This window comes from Notolepis coatsorum, assembly GCF_963971535.1.
Source record: "Notolepis coatsorum genome assembly, chromosome: 2".
NCBI lineage: Eukaryota > Metazoa > Chordata > Actinopteri > Aulopiformes > Paralepididae > Notolepis > Notolepis coatsorum.
This window is the reverse complement of record NC_140166.1, coordinates 100,317,662-100,333,208: the sequence shown is the minus strand read 5'-3', so window position 1 is coordinate 100,333,208 and position 15,547 is coordinate 100,317,662. Positions and strand designations below refer to the sequence as shown.

Here is a 15,547-nt window from a genome sequence, read left to right as displayed (position 1 = left end):
TCATAGTAATAATCACACCGTGTCTCTACTCTTTAAAATATTTATTAGCATAAAACATTAATAACAGTCTCTACTCTTCACAATATTAGCATAACACATATTAACATGAAAGAGGGATCTATTCTGGACTGGGTTGGGCTGAACTGGGCAGTGAAAGATGCTGGGTTGGACTGGGTTGGGCAGTGAAAGAAAAAAACCGAAGTATGTTGTGAAGTGTATAGATAGATAGATGTGAAATGTATAGATGTAGCAGTACTGTCTATCTGTATGTCGTGTATGTCATATGTTATGATGAATTGAAAATGGGGGACCCTGATGTAAACAAGACGAAAGTCTTTCTCTGGTCTGCGACTGCATCCCCTTAACAATTGTGTGTATTGAGCCGTACTGTATTGTCCCCATTCTGCAATCTGTTAATAAAGTTTTCAATCAGTCAATCAAGTTAACTTTGAACCTCGGTTGTCAAGCCACGTCAATGTTGTGTATGCATCCGAGTGTTCACTGTGCCTTTAAGACGGCACGGTGGCCTTACGACAGTGCTGTGAAGTACAGTCAAGTGTTGTGGTAACGTCAGTTGGGTTGGTCTGCTGTTGTGCACTGGTTGAGCTAGCCCCTTTCGTGACTGCGATGTGCAAGCCAGGGGCTTTTGAGCATGCAATAAAATGTCTAACCTTACGTCGTAGTCCGGTGCGCAATAGACTAACATACACCTCTGTAATTTAAATGTGTCCTTGCCTTGGACTCGAGAGTTGTACTAGGGTTGGATGCAGGTCCCCGTTGCTCAGTCTGTCTGTTTTCCATCTTCTGTGTTTAACGTTATCTTTTGCGAGTGCTTCCTTGACTGATGGCCAGTACCACGGGACTTTTATTCAACATTCTATATTTCCGCGGGTTGGCCAGTACTGCAGGAACTTTTATTAAACATTATATATGTCCGCGGGTTGGCCAGTACTGCAGGAACTTTTATTAAACATTATATATGTCCGCGGGTTGGCCAGTACTGCAGGAACTTTTATTAAACATTATATATGTCCGCGGATTGGCCAGTACTGCGGGAACTTTTATTAAACATTATATATGTCCGCGGGTTGGCCAGTACTGCGGGAACTTTTATTAAACATTATATATGTCCGCGGGTTGGCCAGTACTGCGGGAACTTTTATTAAACATTATATATGTCCGCGGGTTGGCCAGTACTGCGGGAACTTTTATTAAACATTATATATGTCCGCGGGTTGGCCAGTACTGCGGGAACTTTTATTAAACATTATATTATGTCCGCGGGTCTTGTGCAGTGCTCTCGTGGCACTGTCAACTCGCCAGACTGGCGAGTGGTCTTCATGAATCACTCGCCAAACGTAAAAAATACTCGCATTTGGCGAGTAAAGTGGCCTAATTTCCTCCCCTGGTGTACGCCTTAAAATAGTGGTAGAAATCTGGAAATGCCATACCACCGGCGTCTGCTCTGTTTCTCTGTGCGGTGGATCTTTTTATACGTGGTGGTTTGTTATTCCAAATAAATTTGTATGTGGAAAAATCGATTTTTGTATTTATTAATGGTTTTCATGAGGAATGTCATAATAACAAAGCCTTAACACATTCAGCGCCAGACCCGATGATAGTCGGGTTATCTCGCCAGCGGTTGAGCACCATACCCGAGTATAGTCGGGTTTTCATCGTTTTTTCTTTTATTCGATTTTTTTATTCTATGCAATGTCACGGACCTCGTGTTACCATAGGAAATCATTCTGAGATGCCTAGAGTGCAATACCGGCCACATCCTGCTAGGTGGCAGTATCGCCCACCCTTTGAAACCTTATTTCACACCGTGTGTTACATCTAATTTCCTCCGGGCGGAGAATTTTGGTCCAGGCAAGCCTAGCGGTTCACCCGATCACATTGGAACGCGTCCATGGCCCCTCGATGCATGTGTTGTGCCGGATTATGTCGGGGATCCGATGGACATACTGGAAATCGCGATCAGACAATTGGAATATTCTTTTTGGGATACCCCCGATAAAAGGTAAGGACTATCTGACGTCAATTCCACCTTGATCCTACAATGATTTCATATCGATCAAGTCGATCAACGTATGTATTCAAAAACAAATGCCGTTGATGACGATCAGAGCATCAAAAAACGACCCCCCCCCCCCCCCCCCCCTTTGATGCATTCATGACGAAACATAATACCTACTATATACCTTGAATTGGAAATAGTAGCGTGTCCAGGCGAGCAAAGCAAACGCTTTTAGCAAAATGCACATATTGCACCATAGCGCCATTCTCAGGAATTAGCCAGGATCACTCTGAAACTATACAATATTCACCACGGTATAACACGCAAATGTATACATGAAAAAATTTATTCTTTTTCACATGTTGAACGATGGATAGTTAATGTCAAATGAGCCATAGTATTGTCTCCATAGCTATAATATAGAATATAGATATAGCCCTCCAAACACCGCGATGCACAGTGAAAATCCCTATCTCTTACAGCGGTGGCGCAGTAGGTACAAGGATAGCTAAAGTGTTAAGATCCATTTATTTTTATTTTCTTATAAAATATGTTTTTAGTTGTAATACACATGGTTATTCGACTAGGCTGCTGGAGCCTGTTTCACTTTGTCAAAAACTCACTACATTGTTTCAACGTACAGTGATATACAGAGGAATGATCAAACGGAATTTACTTCACAATCATATTAGGCAACATAATAATAAATATGAAAAATAAATATGAAAAATATTAAAGACTATTATTAAAAAATGTATTTGGGTAAGAAATAGGGCTGTACAGAATATATTTTGGTTACACACACACACACACACACACACACACACACACACACACACACACACACACACACACACACACACACACACACACACACACACACACACACACACACACACACACACACACACACACACACACACACACACACACACACACACACACACACACACACACACACACACACACACACACACACACACACACACACACAAGCCCACCGGGCCGGTCGTCTCACCGCAGGGCAGGACGATGACCCCAGAGCGAGCACGTCCGTTCCCAAACATCTTGCGCAGGCTCTTCTCCTGGTAGGGCCTCAGGACGGCCGTGGGCTTCAGGTCCATGTTGATGTCTGGGTTCACTGTGTCGTTACGGAAGTCATATTCTGCCAGGAGAGGATATTCCATCTGGATACAACGCTTCTGAAGCTCCTCTATCATATCCTGAAACATTTAAACATACACATATATATATTTAAAAACAGGCTAAAGGAAGAGGCTGATGTCAGTCACACTCCACCAAAATAAAGATAGAGATAGACAGGGAGAGGATAGAGAGACAGAGGAGAGAGAGACAGAGGAGAGATAGAGAAACATAGGAGAGAGTGAGAGACAGAGGAGAGAGACAGATGAGAGAGATGGGGAGAGACAGGAGAGAGACAGATGAGAGAGGGTGAAACATAGGAGAGAGAGAGAGAGAGAAACATAGGAGAGAGAGAGAGAGAGAGAGAGAGAGAGAGAGAGAGAGAGAGAGAGACAGAGGAGAGAGATGGAGAGAGACAGAGGAGAGAGACAGAGGAGAGAGAGGGAGAGAGTATGAATGGAAGCAGGAAGGATGTGATGTGAGATAAATTATACAATGGCATGCAAATTTCTTGATTCTGATTGGCTGAAACAGTGAAGTTGCCGGTTGTTATTTAAGGGCCCTTTCTCACTCACCCTATTCGTTTCTATTTCGTTCCGTTCTGCCCGTTCCGAGATCTGATGCGAACTCCCCCCCCCCCTCTCCCCCCTCTAGTTTGTGTACACACTTCAGTCTGGGTGCGCTCTGGGTTTTGTTTACGGTTTGCGTTTTGAGCTTGTAAGCTTGCCGTAGTCGATGATGTCACGCTCGAAATGTAAACACAGGAAGTGTTAACACGGAGACTGGAGAATGGATGTTGATATAAAGAAACAAATAACTAATAAATATGAAGTTATATTTGAACCTCTGTTGTCAAGCATTGTCAATATAACCCACCCCCCTTTTCTCACGAATGGAACTCTGTTGTAGAGTCCGCTTTTGATCGTTTTGCAGGGTTAACAATAACGCTAAGCTAACGGCTAATGCTAGTTAGCTTAACCGCATCGATTATATTGAATGTCATTGATCTACTGGTCGACCGAAAATGTAAACGGGAATGTCTTAACACGACTGCGGACTCTGGATGTTGATATAAAATGAACAAATTGCCAATAAATATGAAGTTATATTTGAACCTCTGTTGTCAAGCCTTGTCAATATAACCCACCCCATTTTATATCGAATGGATGGTGTTGTAGAGTCCGCTTTTGAGCGTTTTGAGCGATCTACTGGTCGACCACGGCCGACTGGTTGGGCACCACTGGTCTAATAGAAATAAATGCATTCGAACAATGTATAGACATAGCAATGGCAAACAAAATTTATGACGTTATGTCAGCACCAGGCGCCACGCCCATGAAAAGGTACAAGCTCGCAAAGCCACACCCCCCGTTCTCCCGGGGCCGAACCCGAGACCACCTCTGCCAGCTGATCCCGTTCAGCGGGGGGTGAAACGAATCAGCGCCGTCTCGCACCCCAAAAGGGGTGAGTGAGAACACTCCCCCCCGTGCTCCGGGACGGTACAAAAGGCTGAGTGAGAAAGCCCCCTTAGTATAACACACTCCACGTGACCCCAGATCCCTCCCACACCCGAATTACTTTTTTTTTCTGTCTGAATCAATCCGCCATAGATAGAAAAATGGAAGTATGAATAGCTTTTGAACGAATCCTCCAAAAAAGAGTCAACTGGAATATGTTAGTTCGTTACATACACATGGATTATGCAATTAATTTGTCATGACTCATTGTGAAACAAAAGAAAAATCGCAGAAAAAAAAAATAAAAAAAAATGGCTGACGTTTTTTGTTGTTGTTGTTGTTGTTAGATTTGATTGATTGAACATTTTATTAACCGTTTCGGGGCCAACCACGGATAAATCCGTGTTTCGAATCCATTCCATTGTAATAACCTACTCGATGTCACAGAGCTGCACTGCAGATCTACCCTACTCTTCGAATTCTGAAAAGTGCATTACCGGCCAGATCCTCTTAGGGGCGCTGTCTCGATAATGCAGTGTGCCCTGTGGCAGAACGGTGCACTATTTTCTTTTACTTTCAATGTAGTTTCCAGTTAGCTGGATTCTGGATGTGCAGTCTAGTAGCTTGGAATACGTTTTGGGACGCGGATTTCAGTGTGCAGTAAAGGAATATATCATCAGCCAATGGACATATGAATCTACCACATGGCGATCGATAACTGGGAAAATTTACAGTACAGCTCAATACACACAATTGTTAAGGGGATGCAGACCAGAGAAAGACTTTCGTCTTGTTTACATCAGGGTCCCCCATTTTGCATCATAACATATATGACATACATGACATACAGATAGACAGTACTGCTACATGTTGTTTAAGACGCACAGTGAAGTTACCGGTTGTTATTTGATTGATTGATTGATTGATTGAACATTTTATTAACAGATTGCAGAATGGGTACAATATAGTACAGCTCAATACACAAAATTGTTAAGGGGATGCAGACCAGAGAAAGACTTTCGTCTTGTTTACATCAGGGTCCCCCATTTTCAATGCATCATAACATATATGACATACGTGACATACAGATACAGTACTGCTACATCTAGACATTTATGATATACCAGATTTACAAATACAGTACTGTTTGTGATACATGAAGAGTCTAAAAAAAGAGAGTATATACATTTGACGTCGGTCTCGCTTTTCTCTATCAAAACGCTTCTCGTTTAGGGGCGTTTAGTCCCTTGTTTGAGCTGAATCTGGGTTTAACATGGTTTGTGGAGCTCCCTCTGGTGTCTACTAGTGGATCTACTATTGGATCTACTTTCTCTGTGGATGGTTTTGTGAATAAATCTCCATTATGCTTCAATTACTGTGTGTTTATTCTATAGCAATAAGGTTGGGTGAATTCGGCCATTGTATAAAAGACATTACACCACTTGTAGTCGTGTGTTATAGGAATTAGATCATGCCTAGGGAGGTCTAACGACCCTCCGCTGCGCATCGGGCCTAACAACCACCCCTAGGTATGATCTAATTCCTATAACACACTCCTGCGCGTGATGTAATGCTTTAGTACAGACCTGTCGAATCTCAAAGGACACAGTCTGCGTTTCCTCTTCCTCCTCCTCCTCCTTGTCCATTTGCTCATAGTAGCTGAAGATGTCATCGGGAACAGGAGCGGTTGTCGCTTGACCCTCCGGGCCGGCCTGTTGGGAGGTAGACGCACCGCCGTTGTCCTGAATGGACTTGGCGATCTTGAAGACGGAGACAGAGAGAGGGATTTGACAGGACAGTCCATTAACTCAATCAGCGCCGCAGCGATATGCGTGATGTGTTGTTATCAGGCCGACGCTCTAAAATATAGGAATCCGTGGCGGTGTTTGCAGGGCTATAACTATATTATATATTATAGCTATGGATACAATACTATGGCCCATTTGACATCGAGCATCTATCGTTCAATATGTGTTAAAGAAATAATTTTTTCATCCATACATTCCCGTTTTATACCGTGGTGAATATGAGTATGGTTTTAGAGTAATCCTGTCTAATCCCAGAAAACTACGCTATGCAGCAATACGTGCAATTCACTAAAAACGTTGCAGTTTCTCGTGATGTGACCCAACAAATATCAAAACTCGTATCTTGGAATATACCTGTACACCCCTCGGTATTACTATTGAATGATGTTTTTGAGTTTGCAGTGAATCCACAGCTAAAGAGATTGGTTTTATCGGGTATCACAGTAGCCAAAAAGCTGATCGCATCACGCTGGTTTCAACCGGAAAAAATGTGCCGTAAAGTTTGGTTTCTTACATATCTCGATGTAATTTACCATGAAATATCTACAGCAAGAATTCTGGGTCTCAATGAATCCAAAATGTCAATGTGGTTAGAAGTGGTGGAGAGAATAAAAGCTAGCTTATAATGGTAGTGTCTGGTTAGGTGCGAGGGATAGTGGAGGTACTTCTCAAGGTGGGGTCCGGGAGGGGGGGGTTCGAGCTGAGCATATGTGTGTAGGTTTTTTTAGATAACAGGTATTAGGGGTATATCTTATATAAGACAACTAACTAAAATGTGAACTCATTGGATGTGCCCTGACAATTAATGCTTGTATATCTTATCGTGTGTTGTCATGTTTGTTTATATGTTTGTTTAAAAAATTATACAAAAAAAAAATACAAAAAAAAAAAAAAAAAAAAAAAATGTCATCCATACATTCCCGTTTTATACCGTGGTGAATATGAGTATGGTTTTAGAGTAATCCTGTCTAATCCCAGAAAACTACGCTATGCAGCAATACGTGCAATTCACTAAAAACGTTGCAGTTTCTCGCCTGTACACGCTACTATTTCAAAATCACATCTATATTATCGGTATTATGTTTCATCATGAATGGATGAAAGGGTGGGGGGGGGGGGGTAGTTTTTTGGTGCTTTGATCGTCACCAACGGCACACATTGTGGAGTAACGTTACACACATATATTGTGATCGAAGTGAAGTCATGGTTAGATCACAGCAGGATTGATACCATATAGGCCTTACCTTCACTAGGATGTACCCCAAAAAGAATATTCCAATTATCTGATCGCGAGTCCCAGTATTGGTGTCGATCGTGTCGCCAACATAATCCGCCACACATCATGCACCGGGAGCATTTCACGCTTCTCAATCCAACCGTTATAACCTCTCCCCTTGCCCGACCAATAAAAATCCGACCGGAGAGTTTTGATCGACGCACAGGCCAAGATATAATGTTTCAAAGGGTGCTCGATACTGCCACCTGGGTGGATGTGGCCGGTATTGCACTTTGGCATTCTCAGGCTGGAGTTACACCTAGGCTGTTTTTCGTTTCGTTTTTCAGGTGAGTTTCGCAGCCGAGTTTCGCAGCCGAGTTAGACATTCGTTTTGCACCTTGAGCGCTTTCGTTTTGTCAGAACAAGGCTTGGTCAGACCACAACGGATCTCGTCTTGAATTCAGCACTGAGCATGCGCGGGGAGGTAGTTACTCTCCCTCGTCCCCGCTGTCGTCCACACTCAGCTGTGAGAGAATTGTTGAATAGATACACAAATGTTCTAGAATGTTTGATTATGACATCATACTGTGACATCACAAATGTTTTCGGGCATTCATAACATTATTTCGCGCGATTGTACATTGTAACGTTAACACAGCCCAGCTGTCAACTGTACTTTGTAATGCTATGTTATTTCGCGCATTCATAACGTTATTTCGCAGGACTGTAAATTGTAACATTAACACAGCCCAGCTGTCAACTGTACTTTGTAATGTTATTTCACGCATTCATAACGTTATTTCTCTGCTGCTCGGTGCTGCTCGAGACAGACAGACAGACAGCCCAGACTGGAGAGATACACGGTGCTGCGCTCGGGCTGCTCCTCGGCAGCTGCTCGGTGCTGCTCGAGACAGACAGACAGACAGCCCAGACTGGAGAGATACACGGTGCTGCGCTCGGGCTGCTCCTCGGCAGCTGCTCGGTGCTGCTCGAGACAGACAGACAGACAGCCCAGACTGGAGAGATACACGGTGCTGCGCACGGGCTGCTCCGCAGCCGCTGCTCGGTGCTGCTCCCCCGGGCTCGAGACAGACAGACAGACAGACAGACAGGAGGGATATACACGGTGCTGCGCGCGGGCTGTAGGTTACACTGCAGTCGTCTACTGCGCATGGGCGTTGAGCAAAAACGGCTCCGCGCAGATTACACACATGTTGTCGGCGAGTTTTTGGCGCTACTCCAAAACGGAAACACAATTTAGCGTTTTCAGTAGGGCCACAATTTCTATGTAAAAGGGACAGCAAACGTATTCAAAAAAAGACCACAAAAACACTAGTCTAACCATGGCCTCAGGATGATGCCCCATGTTAACCCAGATGTCAGTGTGCCTATAATGAATGGAAATATCAAATTTGCATCAAATTCAAACCAGAGTGATGCACAAAATAACTTAAAAGAAAATAATAATTTAAAACAATGAATAAAGTGTGCATGAAATAATAGGGGAAAGAAAACGTGAGGACTCACACACCCCCCCTCCCCCTCTCTCTCTCTCTATCTCTCACACACACACACTTTGAGTCAGAAACAAACATAGTATCAATGAGAGTATCAATAATACACCTGAGTGAACTCTAGTAAAAAAAAAAATTAAAAAAATTATAATAATTCTAAAACGTTAATCGTGCGTTAAGAAAATAGTGGCGTTAACTCACTGGAGGCCAAACCCGAGATAGTCCGGGTTAACTCGCCATGCTCTGGGCGCCAAACCGAGAAATCTCGGGTTTTAATCCATATTTCTTTTATTAGCGATATCCATCCAGCCTGACGTTATCATTGGGAATAGTTCTGAGCTCACAAAGGGCAAATACCGCCGCCTATCGTCTCCCGGATGGTATTGCACATCATTGGATTGGATTGGCTGGGACTGTGCATCAAAAAATAAGTCCGGTCCAGGTTTCACTTCTCGGGCATGCAGTATCGTTATAACAGATGGACTGAGGACACTCAGAACAGCGCGGATTATGTGTTTTGGATATATAACGTTGGATCAATAAACGCGATCAATATTTGGAATGGCAATCAGGAATTGGATTAATCTTTTTGTATGACATCAGATGTGAGGTAAGGCCTTTATGTTACGAATCTTGGGGTAATCAGATGTTCCTATCACCGTCATCGGAGCGCGCGCGCGCGCGTGTGTGTGTGTGAGGTTCGCGCCGACCAAAGTACGGAGAAGCGATTTTTCAGACCCTGCTTCTCTTCGTGCATGAGGACACATATACTATCGATAATCTAGTGTTTATTTGAAAACTATTCATAAATCAAGCGACAAATAGCACGATTTCTAAGGAAATACATTTAAGCTCGATTTGCTGGAGTTTATTGAGATGAGACAGAACGACCTAGAAGTATATTGATATTCATCACGGTATAAAATGGAAATGTATGTATGAAGAAATTATCTGTTTCGTGCATGTTGACTGGAAACAACTCATTGACGATCACTGTGTTATTTAGATCTATTGCTATTATATTTGATATGTTTTAAGCACTCGCAAATAAGTCCTATTCTCCATTGGATACAGCGTTGGCACCGAAGGGCCATCAGCAGAGGGCGCTGTTGGCCCTGAATGAGTTAACAGAATTGTGCGTTAATGCGTTAATGACGCGTTAACTTTGACATCCTTAGTATGTATGTATTGTGACTTAGAAAGATGTATATTCACAATTACTGAATAGTAGAGAAGGGGTAGGATTAAATAGGTTTACTAGAGGTGTTATATAATATATATAACAGGTGTTATAATTGTCTATAAAGTAGAGGACAGGTGTTATAATTGTCTGGTGAACTAGAGGACAGATGTTATTGTCTATAAACTAGAGGACAGGTGTCAATTGTCTGGTGAACTAGAAGGATGGGTGTTATAATTGTTGTCAATAAACTAGGACAGGTGTTCTAATTGTTGTCTATAAACTAGAGGACAGGTGTTATAATTGTTGTCTATAAACTAGAGGACAGGTGTTATAATTGTTGTCTATAAACTAGAGGACAGGTGTTCTAATTGTTGTCTATAAACTAGAGGACAGGTGTTATAATTGTTGTCTATAAACTACTGTTGTCTATAAACTAGAGGACAGGTGTTATAATTGTTGTCTATAAACTAGAGGACAGGTGTTATAATTGTTGTCTATAAACTAGAGGACATGTGTTATAATTGTTGTCTATAAACTAGAGGACATGTGTTATAATTGTTGTCTATAAACTAGAGGACAGGTGTTATAATTGTCTATAAACTAGAGGTCAGGTGTTATAATTGTTGTCTATAAACTAGAGGACATGTGTTATAATTGTTGTCTATAAACTAGAGGACAGGTGTTATAATTGTCTATAAACTAGAGGTCAGGTGTTATAATTGTTGTCTATAAACTAGAGGACATGTGTTATAATTGTTGTCTATAAACTAGAGGACAGGTGTTATAATTGTCTATAAACTAGAGGTCAGGTGTTATAATTGTCTGGTGAACAGGTAAAGGACAGGTGACGTACCGCTGACTTGCTGCGGATCACCTCAGTGATGAGCTCAGTGTCCACTCCTTCTGCAGTGCGGAGGCGACTATCGCGGATCACCTTATCCTGCAGGAGGCGCTGTATCACATCAGGAAAGCCACTCTCCACAAAGTACCTGAAGAAGAAAAATGGCATTGTTTAACCACATGTTATGAAGTCAAATTAAAACAGGGAACATTATGGAAGGAAAGAAGGAATTATTGAAAATATCAATACCTATTGTGCTTGAGAACGAGCTTGACTTTACCATAGCTCATCGTGCAGAGCTGAGAGAGGAAGAGAGAACATGATGATGAGTTAATCCAACGGTAAACATAACAACTGACCACAGGTTTATTTGTTTATTAGCAAAGGATCCCCATTAGCTGACGACAAGACGTCAACTAGTCTTCCTGGGGTCCAAGGTGTAATTAAATAGACAGGTATTTCATTATTCCACATCAGGCTTAGGAGTGAAGCGGCTAATCTAGTCCACAGGTGTAATGATATTCAATTAATTCATTAATCAGAAGTATTGTTATTACCTGCATTACTTCGTCTTTTCTTATTCTCTACATTACTTTTACTCTTTTCTTATTATCTGCATTACTTTTACTATTTTCTTATTCTCTACATTACTTTTACTATTTTCTTATTCTCTGCATTACTTTGACTCTTTTCCTATTCTCTACATTGCTTTTACTCTGTTCTTACTCTCTGCATTGCTTTTATTCAGTTTTTACTCTCTGCATTACTTTTACTCTTTTCTTACTCTGCATTACTTTTACTCTGTTCTTACTCTACATTGCTTTTACTCTTTTCTTACTCTCTGCATTACTTTTACTCTGTTCTTACTCTACGTTGCTTTTACTCTTTTCAAGTTTGTTTTTATTTGTCATGTATAAGGTACATGTACATTACAGTGAAATTATTGGTTCTGTATGAGCCCCTGAGAATGTGCTTCATACAGTAAAAAAAAAGTAAGTAAAAGAGGAATAACACTATACAATATGCAATACAATATACAAACTAAAGTACAACCTAAGTACAATCTAAGTAGAATGAAGTAAAAATGCAGACAATGAGTTACAACTGCAGACAATGACGTACAAAAAACGTTTTTAAGGCAAGGTGCAAATGCAAATGAGGTATGAATGTAGTGCAAATCTCTTTAATAAATAGATAAATATAATGTAGTGTTAAAGTGTCTAAAGTGAGTGTTAAGGTGAGTGTTTGTTTAAAGTGAGTGTGTGCATGTGGATGTGTGTCAATGAGTGTAGATGGATGGGTTGATGATGTTACATAGTCATTGAGCATCCTACATTTACATTTAGTCATCTAGTGCGGTGGCTTAGCAAAAAAATGTGGATGCGTCGGACAAAAGCACAAAAAGTTTCCCACATGTTCCTCATCATCCTAGCTTTCATTTTGGGGTAGGGGCCACGTCATCATGATGGATTTCAAGATGGCCGCCATGTAAAATCAAGGCCCATTAATCTGCCCATTAATAAATATCTTGGTCCATAGCGTGCTCAATAAAAATTTCATTAAGCCCAACTGTTGGGAAGGGGGTTTTAATAGGCAATGATTCAAAATTATGTTCAATTTTCGCCTAGAAAAAACTGCCATGCTCATCTTCCAAAAGGTCCCTTGGCCGTTCACATGAATATATCAGAGTGGACATTGGTTTTATAGGTACCCACAAGCCTCTTCTTTCCAGATATACCCACTTTGTCCAACTTGCATGCTATTTGGGTAGATAATCAAGCAGGTTTGTGCATGTGGTACAAATGTGTCGAACATTCTAACAACTGCCAAAAATGTGAATGTTGGGTTAGGGTTTGTTGTTAGAATGTTGAACATAGAAGATAAATTTTGGTGTCAAACTACACATTTTCTGAGTCAATAAATGTGTTAATGCTATGAAGAATGTCACCAGATGAATATTTGTACCATTCTAACAACATATTTACATCATTTTTTACTTTTTTTTTTGAAATTATCTTTTTATTGATTTTCACCATGGTCCATACAAACAATATCTTGATTTCGCCTTCTGCTGTACAAATTGTATCAATTGTTAATAATTATTACTTAACTTAAAAGTTGCAGTGCAGAAGTATCATTACGTGCGTGAGGACCCATACAGTCAATAACATCCTATACTTTTTTTTCTAGACAAACAAAAACGATAACAAAAAATAATAAATAACAAAACGCAACAAGACAAAATTATATGTTATGGTACCTCTCCAATATATGTGCATTTACCATAAAGTAAACAAATAACCAAATAATATGTTGGGGTGCATCTTCCTGATACTCTCCTCCATTTACACAAGTTTCACTTAACAATTATCCCGAATGATCATTTCTATACACCTTAAACAAATGAAGGTCGTAACGGTGTAATGTACATTATCCATCTTTCCCATTTCTTCCTAAACTTATCCTGTTGCAACCTAAGAGAAAAAGTAATTCTTTCCATCTTAAAAATATCATAAATAATATCAATCCAATCATCCACTGTAGGAATTTCTGTTCTTAACCACTTTCTAGTGATGGCTTTCCTGCTGGCCGCACTTAATATCTGAAATATATATCTATCCCCATTTTCTAATGGCCTGGCGCCGAAGTATAGGCTTTCCAATTTAAATGGGATGTCCCCCTGGAATACTTTTTCAAAGATTGTATGGACCTCCCTCCAGAAAGGCATCAGCAAGGGACATGACCAGAATATGTGGTAATGATTTGCCTCTGAGAGGCCACACTGTCTCCAGCAGTTGGAATATTTGGTATGGTGGCTCCCTTGAGCTGGAGTACTAAAGAACCTAATCAGGGATTTCCAACAAAATTCTCTCCATACTGGTGAACTTGATGTTTTCCATTGTATTTCACATAAATCCTCCCATTCCTCTTCTGTTATATTTAGGTTTCCCTCCCTTTCCCACTTCTGTTTTACATACAATGAATTACCTTTCGTCTGTTGTAATCCCTTATAGAGTCTTGAGATGGTTTTTTGGTTCGAGTTCGAGACATAAGCCCCTCTGAAGACTTTTAATAAAATATTTTCAGAAAGTGTTTGTTTACTTTGCTTCAGTAGTTGCTCAATATGGTGCCGAACCTGAAGATATCTGTAAAAATCTTCATTTTTCAAACCATGCTGCACCTTCAGATCTTGAAAGCTCTTCATTGACCCCTGATGTAAAAAGGTACAATATGCTGTTAGGCCTAGAGTCTCCCACCCTTTAAACCGTACGTCCATTCTTTTGGGTACGAACTCTGGGTCATACGCACACCATCTCAAAACTTTTATGGCTTCTTTTAAATTTTTTGGGGCTGTTACCTTACTCCACAACTTAAGTGGTAAACTAATCCATGGATTTCCCATCTCCCTTAAATCATTCATCAAAGCCTTATCCCCAATTGCAGCTTGAATTGGATACTCTGCTGTTACCGCCATCTCAATCTCCTTCCACCTGGCAAAATATTCTGGATTACACCAACACGTCATTGGTCTTAATTGAGCTGCAATATAATAGTCCTTCAAACATGGAAGTGCAACCCCTCCCCTGCTCTTTGCTAGTTGTAGACTCTTGTATCTAATTCTAGGTCTCCGCCCTTGCCAGATGTACCTTGAAATAAGTTTATCCCATTCCTGACATTTTTGGTCAGGTAGGTCTAGAGGGAGGGCCTGGAACAGATAGAGTAATCTCGGCAAAATATTCATTTTTACCGATTCAATTCGCGATCCAAAATTCAGAAGAGGTATTGCATCCCATCTCCTTATGTCTTCTTTAATCTTTTGATTCAGGGGGAGGAAGTTAATGGTGAACAAATTTGACAAATCTTTTGGTATATTTACTCCCAAATATCTCATGGATTCTGCTTCCCATTGTAATTTAAATTTCGTCTTTATATTTCTTGAAGGGCTATATTTAAAACTAAGAATTTGCGTTTTCGTTACATTCAATTTATACCCTGAGAATGACCCATATTGTTCTAAAAGCAAAAATAACTGTTTAAGTGAATGTTCTGGGCTTGATAAATACACTAATACATCGTCCGCAAATAAGGAATTTTTTTGTTCTCCCCCCTTCATATCTATCCCTTTAATATTTGTATTCTGTATAATCCACTAACTCAGGGGTTCAATAAAAATTGCGAACAATAAAGGACTAATTGGGCAACCCTGCCTAGTCCCGCGTTCTAGTCCGAAGGAACTAGACACTGTCCCATTTATCTTAATTCTTGCTCTTGGTTTATCATAAAGAGCCTGTATTGTTTTAATAAAACTGCTATGGAAGCCAAATGTATCCAAAACCCTGTATACAAATGACCAATTCACACAGT

General features: G+C 40.7%; 1 protein-coding gene across 1 annotated transcript in view; it reads right to left on the bottom strand.

Moving 5' to 3' along the window:
* The window catches only part of LOC311223894 (general transcription and DNA repair factor IIH helicase/translocase subunit XPB), a 62,573-nt gene that overhangs the window by 32,121 nt on the left and 14,905 nt on the right, over positions 1 to 15,547 (bottom strand). Inside the window, exons 4-7 of the mRNA XM_084308655.1 lie at positions 11,432 to 11,481; positions 11,195 to 11,330; positions 6,207 to 6,380; positions 3,039 to 3,243 (exon numbers count right to left, since the gene is read on the bottom strand). Coding sequence (XP_084164781.1) covers positions 3,039 to 3,243; positions 6,207 to 6,380; positions 11,195 to 11,330; positions 11,432 to 11,481 — 565 coding nt within the window. The remainder of the gene's footprint in view (positions 1 to 3,038; positions 3,244 to 6,206; positions 6,381 to 11,194; positions 11,331 to 11,431; positions 11,482 to 15,547) is intronic.